Here is a 9,951-nt window from a genome sequence, read left to right on the forward strand (position 1 = left end):
TCCTGTAGAGATGTGCAAATTACCCTCTTGATGTATGCAGTTTAAAGATCTTACATCTAGCCTCATTCTAATAACCTATTCCACTTAAAGACACTACGAATGATGACTACATGCTCTTCCTAAAAATTTCAGGAATAGTTAAGACACACAGTGCTTAAAATATACACATAATATGTGCCAAGCATTGTTAGTTTTACACATACTAATTCATTTAAAACTTCTCACAACCCCCATGAGCTAGGTAATAGCATGTGCATTTGACAGATGAAGAAACAAATACAGGCAGGCTAAGTGATCTGCCCAAGGTCACACAGCTAATGGATGTCAGTGTGGGACTCAGAGCCACACTCTGGCCCCAGAAGCAGCCTTCTCAAGCAGTTAACTCTCCCAGTCAGAAGCTGTTTTACTTCTGCAGCATACAGAGTAAATTACCATTCTTCTGTCTTATATAGCAGATTATCTGATTCACCACCTCCAAACAATTTAAACGGTGCGACAAAAATTCGTGTCCTTGAATGGTCATTGTAAATCCAACTTAAGGGGCATAAACATGGAACTTAGTGTTAGTAATGTCATTTGTCTAAATGACAAGCTGCTACATACTTGAAATCACAGCACTGAGCCTGAGTAGCAAAGGATGGAGGGAGCCTCTTCCTACACCTGAACAACTGCCTTGCAGCTGTTAAACGAGTATAATTGTGAGGCAAATTTGGTTGCATATATTACCTTAATCTGTTATTTAACCCTAAAGAAACAAAAATCTATTCCATTTCCTTTTATTTAAGATGGATTTATATTAATATTTTTTCTTCTAATTCAGACATTATCAATTCTCTAAAAGAACCAGTCATTCCTCCCCACTTTTTACAGGACCCCTAGATGCCCTTCCATGATGCTGAATGCCAGTCCCACAAATGAAAAAGCTAGTTAATGATATTGTACATCAGTAACATTTTAACTGTAGAGTAGTTTCTGTGTGTTTGTTTCTTTGTTTTTTAACCACAAAAACCAGAGGGGGAAGTGTGGGAGCAAGTGGGTTGGGCAGCGGCAAAAAACCTCATGACACATTTCTCCGCCTCCCTGTGTTGGTGGAGACTGTCTGGAGCATCATTTAAATTCTGGGAGGTCCTGATTGTCAGCAGCAGGAAGAGAAGGCGAGCAGTGCAGCCTCATCCGGGACTGGGCTCTCTTCTCAGACAGCCACAGAGCAAGGTAAGCCCGCACTTCGCTGTCCTACGCGTTCAACTTCATTGCTGTCCTAGGCATTCAGCTTCATTTCAGGGGGAAGGGCAAGTTGTAAGGAAAAGAGTTGAACTGTAAAGCTGTTAAGCAGACTTACACTGTTCTAGTCTTTTAATTGAGCATGCCAGATACATTGCAGATTTCCTGGAAGAAAGGTAACTGGTTATTTTGAAAGCCAGTCATTTATAGAACTCAAAAATTCTTGGGAGTCCTCAAAAGAACTGAATCTATTTCTTCCAATCAGAAAAAAAAAAGAAAAATTCTATGCCCCTTTCAAATGACTATATATACATTATTTTTAATGGGTAGATGGCTGTGGAAGCATTTAAGTGGAAAAGGATCTTTAGTGGTAACGTAAGCTAATAATTATGCTATGTTTTAATGATTTAATGTATCCATCCTATTTTCAAGGGAAAAAAAACTCTTTCTGAATATTTCACTTCTGTATTTAGCTGTTAAATTCTTCACCAAGATACCTGTATGACACTATGCAGACTTATTATCATGAATAGAAAAGCTGTTGACTATTTTCAATGTTTTGGTTTTTGTTTCAAATTTCTAGAATGCCTTTCTTAAATAACTTGAGTTTTGAGACAGCCTCATTTTGCCTAAGTAGTACCATTTTAATAATTTAGTTAAAAATCACACTTAAAATGCATGCTGGAAAAATGAAGAAAGCAAGCTTCTTTCTATGGTTTTATTTTCTCTCTGTGTTTTTCTTCCCTGAGAAATAAATATCCCAACAGTAGCTTATTATTTTAATTAAATTACTAATGATCTGTTTTTGGGTTGAGATAACTGGAGATATCAGGTAATAATGATATAATCCCTGGAACTCTAAATTTTGAAGTCGAATATAGTCTTATGAAATTCCTCTCTCCCTTGCCTAATAGTGAGAGATGGAGTAAAGAGGAGGCATTACAAATAGTAACTCAAAAGACCATAGTGATTGAAACAGAAGTTTTCTCCAAAAGGTAGAAAATATTCTACAGAAAATATATTTATTTGTAAATATTTTGTAATGTGGTAGCATAAAGAGGTATCACTGTTTTACCCTACAAAGAAATCAAATATTCCTTACAAAATATTTTGCAGGAAAAATCACCATGAGACTTGCAGTGATTTGCTTTTGCCTTTTAGGCATTGCCTACGCCATTCCGGTGAGTACAGCTGAATCTTAAAGGAAATTTCTCAAAATAAATGAATTGTGTGCTCCCCTGTGCTAGGAACACATTCACACTGTAATCTTGCTTCATCTTTTCTGTTTCAAAGATTAAGCAGGCCGATTCTGGGAGCTCTGAGGAAAAGCAGGTAAGCATCTTTTAGGTTTATCATGTAGTTAAGTTATTTATCCAGCTGTACGAGAGTCACCACAAACATATTTGTTGCCATTTTACTTATGATCATAGTCAAGCCGTTGATTGATAAGTATTTATTGACTGTCCGCTTTCAGCCTAGGCCAGTACTAAGTACAGTTACAGATGGTCTCTGACTTACAATGGTTCCATTTACAATTTTTCAACTTTACGGTGGTGGGAAAGCCATACGCATTTAGTAGAAACCATACTTCAGATTTTGAATTTTGACCTTTTCCTGGGCTAGCGATGCACGGTACAATACTCTTGTGAGGCTGAGCAGCGGTAGTGAGTCACAGACCCAGTCAGCCACGCCGTCCCGACGGTCAACACCGATATGCTTTCAACCGTTCTCTACCCATACAACCGTTCTGTTTTTCACTTTCAGTATAGTATTCAATACTTTAAATGAGATATTCATCACTTTATTATAAAATGGGCTTTGTATTAGATGCTTTTGCCCAATTGCCGGCTAATGTAAGCATGTTTAAGGTAGGCTAAGCTGTGCTATGATGCTCAGTAGGTTAGGTGTATTAAATGCATCTTTGACCTACCGTATTTTTAACATTCGATGGGTTTATTGGGACATAACCCATCGCAAGTCGAAGAAGAGTTGTATAGTCTTTAGTAAATATATGCTCTTAACACCAAACTAGTTCTTTTATATAATAAAATAATGCTCTGGGCCATAGAATTAAAACCTCCCTAATAGTCATAACACTCACAGATAACCAATGTTCATCTGCAGTCTATGAAGTCGTGTGAAGTCACGTGACTTTTTCTTTCCATGAGTCAACATACTGTACTAGACGTAGAAAATTCCATCCTTTGCTTTGCTGAGTTTAAAACTTGTCTCACACACTGGACAGTTTACATGACCATAATATTCATAATATCTCCTAAGATACTTGCTAAGAAACCCATTATAAAAAGAAAGGTTCTTAAGCTGTTTGGATCTATTATGCTTGTCAGCTGACTTTAGATAACAACTTTCTAACCAAACATAAGACCAAATCAAACCCTTCATTATAACTCTTTGACCAGCACCGTAGATGTACATGCCCCTCCAAAATACGTGAAACTGTGCCAGCCAAACAACAAACGGGCATTGTCCTGAGAGCTCAGACTAGAAGGCACACAGAGTTCAATCCCAGATGAACAGAATAAAGGCCTGTATAGAGCTGCCTGGGGTCACTGAAAGTAGATTGCTTAATGAAGACATTCGGAGAAGTATTTGCTGCACGTGTTTGGGTGCGCAAATAGGTGGGTATAGGCATATCTGTTTTCCAACTGATTTGAGAAAACAAGTATTGAAGCACAATAATAGGCCAGAAAAATGAACATTTCCAGAAAAGATAGAGGTCACACTATTTGGGCAAGAATTGGTGACTTTTTCATGAATAAATATGGCACATAAAGCTATAACAGTATAAATTATTCAGTTATATTTAGGAGATAAGTGAAGAGCTCAACCTTCCAGAATCCTAGAAACTTAGAGCTAGTCGGAAATATGTGAAAGTTATAAGGCTTTCCCTCTGCAGATGAACATTGGTTATCTGTGAGTGTTATGACTATTAAGGAGGTTTTAATCTGTTTGTTTTATTCATCTACATTGTCTTCATGTTACCTTGTTTTAAATCATAAATTTAACTTATAAATGCCTTCTCTCTGAGCCCATATTACATGTAGCAGCAGGAAACATATATATTAAATATATATAAATTATAACATATTTACATATCATCTTTATATATTTTTAAATAAAAAAAAAGTAGGGAAACTTGGAACTCCTCTAGAACAGTAGTTTCACATCTTTTTCAGGCAAGGAACCCTCTCCTTCAGCAAAAGCTTTCAGAGTAGCCCAATATGAAGCTGCTCTGGTTGCAGTCAGCTCTGGGGGGAAACCCCACATGCTACTGACTTGTTGCCTCCCTGCCCTTCCCCCACCCAGTGGCTGGCTGTGAAAGGGACCCATGGAACGGCCAGGGTTCTCATTCTCAATGACAGGGAAGGGAAGGGATTGGCTCTGGGTGATACAGCCCATCAGATGACACTTATTCAGAGCAATTTCCACTCCTCTGCACTAGGATAATCATTTTCCAGATAAATAACTGGGCTAAAGGAAAGACCGTTCCATTCACATCTCTGGCACCTTGGAGCAATAGAACATTTGTGTGATGATGTTAATATTATAATAATATTATATTTCTGCATGGTCCACCCAGAAAGCAACTAGACACATGTGACTACTGAACTCACAATGTAGCTAGTGCGATTGAAGAACTGAATTTTTTATTATATTTCATTTTAATTAAATTAAGTAACCACATGTTATATGGCCGGAGGATATTGTATCAGACAACGCAGTCTCAGAGAGTTCCTCCTCTTTTCATAGAGGAAACAATGAAGATCACCACTAATTAAGGGCACCTCTGCTTTAGATGTGCTTTATCTGAGGGGAAATTTCAGCTCGTAAGCCTAGGACAGGAATGCACAGTATTCAGCATGCACAGCATGCACCACTGCGAAGACCCAGTCTGCCTGGATTTGGACCCCAGCTCTGCCACTTACTACTACTTAACTTCTCTGTGGCTGAGCTTCTCTTGGTCTGTAAAATGGGAATCATAATGATACCTATCTCACAGGGGGTTGAGAGGATTAAATGAATAAATATTTGTACATCACTTTGAAAGGATGCCTGACCTAAGTAAGTGCTATGTAGGAGTATATTAAATGAATCTGCAACAAAAAGGAACTGATAAAAGAGGTATGTAAGGCTCTGGCTGACCATACAGAGGCATATTATGCTTATCCATCAAGATCAGTGAAGTATACTTGTTTTTTCAGTTGATCACTTAGAGATCCTTATGTTTCTTTTTTTAATAATGATAAATATGCAACATTTTTTGTAGCTTTACAACAAATACCCAGGTGCTGTAGCTACATGGCTAAAGCCTGACCCATCTCAGAAGCAGACTTTCCTAGCACTACAGGTATTTTTAATTTTAACTAATTTTAAGAATTAAATTTCTCACATTTAGAGAACAACAACAAAAAGTAGCCATCATGGAGGCCATTCAGGCCAATTAAATGGATCCTTCCTACCTGTTGGTAAACTTGAGCTTAGGATAGCAATTGATCTGGTTATGTTGGCTTTTCCCCACTTTAAGCCACCCACTTATGAGGCTGAAAAATAAGACCTGCTTTGGATAGAAAAGGCTAACTTTTGAATTAAAATATGAGACATATTTGATGTAAACTGATATGTGTCCCTCCTTCTTCAGAATACTGTGCTCTCTCAAGAAAATGATAACTTCCAACAGAAGGTGAGTTCTCACCGTGAATCAGAAGCTGACCATGCCTTGGAGAGATGAAAGAAGCCACTCTTTCTCCTAATGACATGGCCTGGCTTCGATTCTGACAATATTCTATTAGCAACTTTTATAGTAAATTGCCAATTTAAAACTTGCTCAGGAAGAAAACATGTATTTACTCAACGTCAGAAATACCAGGTTTCTTCAGATAAGTTTAGTGCGGCAGGAAATGTTTACTAATGTCTGTTATTTGAAATACTAAGCCTCTTAACATTTTATTTAAGGTATTTTGTAGATGTCTTATCTAATATCTGATAAGCATCTAATAATGCCTACGAAAGCCAAGACTTTGTCTCAGGGTAACAGTTCTGTTCCTAACATAATGGTTTATGTGATAGCTATTCTTTTTATTAGGAGTATTGATATATTTGCTAAACAAAGAGATAAATTTGTTTTCCTTAAGATCTGTTTGAATGTGTTAAGAAACTCTATCTGGGAAAGTTAGATAAATAATCAAGTATATTTGCTAATCAGAAGTTTAATCAGACATTCAGTGGTTAATTTGGTTGACAGATTTGAGTTGCAGTTTATACACAAGCATAAAGGAGTCACTTTTGCTTATGTATGCCGATGGGGGGGGTAGGTTTTGGTGCATGCATTAGTATATGGATGTTCCAATCTCCTGAGAATTCTCATTTCAAATAAAAAGTAATCTCACAATTATGTATCTGTATTTATTTCATCATTGAATTTGGTAAATGAAATAATGTCTAATATGAACAAGGAAAAGCAATGTTATCCATAGAAATGTTATACTCACATATATGGCTTGAAAATGTCTATGAAAGTAATTACTTATGGAAAAGCAAGAAAAATACCTCAGATTATGATTCCATTTATCCTGGTGTTAAAAAAGAGATTGGAAAATACTCACTTTTACTCCTAGAAGCCACTGAATACATTGTTGTGAATGCAAAGATTCTGAAACCAAATTAGTCTGAAAGACTAATGCACTATAAAGACTAAGGGAAAATAAAAACCCTTACCCAAATTTTTCTGGCCATCTTGTTTTTTAGACCCTCTCAAGCAAGTCCAATGAAAGCCACGAGGATGTGGATGAAGATGACGGAGATGATGTGGATAGCCAGGATTCCATTGATTCCAATGACGTAGATGATGACTCTAACCAGTCTGATGAATCTGATGAACTGGTCACTGATTTTCCCACTGACATTCCAGCAACCCAATTTTTCACTCCAGCTGTCCCCACAAGAGACTCAAATGATGGCCGAGGTGATAGTGTGGCTCATGGACTGAGGTCCAGATCTAAGAAGTCCTACAGATACGAAGTCCAGGTAAATCCTTAAACAGACACATCAGATATTTATGATTAGAGCCCAATTCTAGGAAACCAGAGTGTGTCTATTCACATTCACTTATTCATTCATTCATTCATTCATTCAGTAAGCATTATTAATTTATGACTTTTTAAGATTTTTAAAATTTATTTATTTTAGAGAGAGAAAGAACAGGGGGAGTGGTAGAGGGGGAGGGACGAGGAGACTCCATGCTGAGCTCACGACCCTGAGCTCATGGCCTGAGCCAAAATCAAGAGTCTGGCGCTCAACCGACTGAGCCACCCAGGTACTCCTAATTTATGACTATTGAACACCAAACCTTTTTTCACTTGGTGATTTTATGTTTAAGTCCATGCAATTTCTCCCTACTTTTGTCTCTCAATTACAATGATCTTTTTCCAAATCCTGGCTATAAAGCATTTATTCTATTCACTTTTTTAGATTAAAGAAAAAAACTTTGGAAAACAGCAATTATTTTCACAATATAATGGTCATGTTTTGAAGTTAAATACCTAAGACGAATTGCAGAGTTGCAAATTATGCTTAATCTGCAGTCGAAGGATCTGAATTTGACACATAGCCTTGCCACTTACGAATCATTTTACTTTTTAACTTTCAATTCACTTTCCCTTTATGTAAAACAGAGATCATCAGATCTACATCATAGTCTTTATCATATGCATAATTGATGTATCTATTAAACTAAAGGAGATGAATATGTGAAAAGGTTCAGTAAAAAACAAAGTAACATGCTAGTCCTGTTTTTTGCTTCAGCCAAATTTAGACAATTTTCAGTATAAATTGGCCTAAAATTTAGAAAGCAGAATTACAATGTTCCCATCCCTGGCTCTTCATTTAATTCTTCTTCCGTTTGTTCTGTGATTCAGTATCCTGATTCTACAGAGGAGGACTTGACATCACTTGTGAAAAGTGAGAGTATGGATGATGACTTCAATGCCGTCCTTCTTTCCCAGACTGTGAGGGGGACTTCTGACGGGGACAGCCACGCGAAAGACAGTCAGGAAACAAGTCAGCTGGATGACCACAGTATGGAAACAAAGAGCCACAAGCACGCCAGAGAGTATAAGCTGAGAGCAAGTGATGAGAGCAATAAGCATTCCCATGAGATTGGTAGTCAGGAAAATTCTGAGGTCAGCAGTGAACTCGTCAGCCAAATAGTTCAAAGCCATGAAAAGGAACGAGTCCTAGACTCCAAGAGTGTGGAAGAAGATAAACACCTGAAATTTCGCATTTCTCATGAATTAGATAGTGCATCTTCTGAGGTCAATTAAAAGGAGAAAAAGCAATTTCTTACTCTGCTTTTAGTAAAAAGAAAAAATACATTGTAGCAGGATGAGAGAGAATATGAAATGCTTATTTCTCAGCTTAGTTGGTGAATGTATATGTATATGGATCTGGAAATAGATACTGGTTTTGATCATTAGTTTAGTGTGTGGCTTCATGGTAACACCCTTGTAAACTAAAAGCTTCAGGGTTTGGTCTATGTTCTTTTCATATAAGAAATGCAAGCTATCACTGCATTGTAATGTTTGCTATTCTTTTATGAATAGAAATTATGTAGAAGCAAACAAATACTTTTACACACTTACAAAAGAGAATATAAAATTTTGTCACTGTAATCTTTTGTTTTTTAAATTAGTGTATATTTGGTTGTGATTATTTTGTGTGTGTGTGAATAAATCTTATGTCTCAAATATAATGAGTTTGGTGGTAGCTTTTTCTTTTTCTTCTTTTCTCTTTTTTTTCCCGCAGCTTTATTGAATTATATATGAAATGTAATATTGTGTAAGTTGAGTCGTACCACATGATGATTTGATCTGCTCTTGTACTGCAAAACGATCACCACCATAGCATTAGTTAACACCTCTAGCTTGTCACCTTCTCTAGCCTATCACACAATCATCATTTCTTTTTTGTGGTGAGAGCATTCAAGATGTACTGTCTTAGCAATCAGTTGCTATTTTAACGAAACTGCTACACTTAGTAGAGAGCAATCCAGGGTCTTCTGGATCAACCGTACAGCTTCTGGTTGAGCTAAGGTTCCTAGTTAAAGAAACAGAATTCAGGCTGGGGTCGCTATTCAGCCAGAAATCCTCCAACCATGCAGGACTCTTACACCCCGTGGGACACCTTTTTCTAATTTTCACAAAGCTGATATAAAAGCTAACAAAAGCCTAGCTGCAATCACAAATCAATTTTATTATTTCTCATCACTCACCATTAATTTGTTCAGTAAATTTATTGCTTTGTTGCCCTCGGATGAAAACCTGATAGGTTCCATAGCAGTTTTTTTCCCTAGCTATTTTGATCACCCGTAGATAATAAACAGTCCCCTTGTATTGGAAAATTTTTAAATGCAGTTTCGGGTAATAACTGAGATTTTCAATTTCATTCAAAACTAAAAGTTCTGGAAGCCTGAAGTGGAGCAAGCATCTTTACTTCCATGTCTTGCTCGTTTGCTCTTTCTAAAACTAGAAATTCCATTTGGAAATTTTAAAATTATCTATTAAGTAACTTTTAGGACAAAACGGGCAGTTTTTCTAAAAAAGAATTATATTGAAAACACAAAATCAATAGAATATAGTTAAATCAGTGATCACAGAAAAGCCATAGCCTTAAATTCTTGCAGCAAAAAAACACATCAAAAAATGAAAAGAAATA

General features: G+C 36.8%; 1 protein-coding gene across 3 annotated transcripts; it reads left to right on the forward strand.

The window, feature by feature from the left end:
- Nucleotides 1-1,100: 1,100 nt before the first annotated feature.
- On the forward strand, nucleotides 1,101-8,989 carry SPP1 (secreted phosphoprotein 1). 3 transcript variants are annotated; one of them, XM_032400773.1, is made up of 7 exons: nucleotides 1,101-1,212; nucleotides 2,338-2,402; nucleotides 2,515-2,553; nucleotides 5,510-5,590; nucleotides 5,882-5,923; nucleotides 6,988-7,266; nucleotides 8,157-8,989. In XM_032400773.1, the coding sequence occupies exons 2-7, from the start codon at nucleotides 2,349-2,351 to the stop codon at nucleotides 8,559-8,561; spliced, it is 900 nt and encodes a 299-aa protein (XP_032256664.1). In that variant the 5' UTR covers nucleotides 1,101-1,212; nucleotides 2,338-2,348; the 3' UTR covers nucleotides 8,562-8,989. The 3 variants fall into 3 exon arrangements, with proteins under 3 accessions (XP_032256664.1, XP_032256665.1, XP_032256666.1); XM_032400774.1 differs by lacking the exon at nucleotides 5,882-5,923 and having other exon boundaries at nucleotides 1,106-1,212; XM_032400775.1 differs by lacking the exon at nucleotides 5,510-5,590 and having other exon boundaries at nucleotides 1,106-1,212.
- The last annotated feature ends 962 nt before the right edge of the window (nucleotides 8,990-9,951 follow it).

The sequence above is a fragment of the Phoca vitulina genome, unplaced genomic scaffold, assembly GCF_004348235.1.
Source record: "Phoca vitulina isolate PV1807 unplaced genomic scaffold, GSC_HSeal_1.0 scaffold3, whole genome shotgun sequence".
Taxonomy (NCBI): domain Eukaryota; kingdom Metazoa; phylum Chordata; class Mammalia; order Carnivora; family Phocidae; genus Phoca; species Phoca vitulina.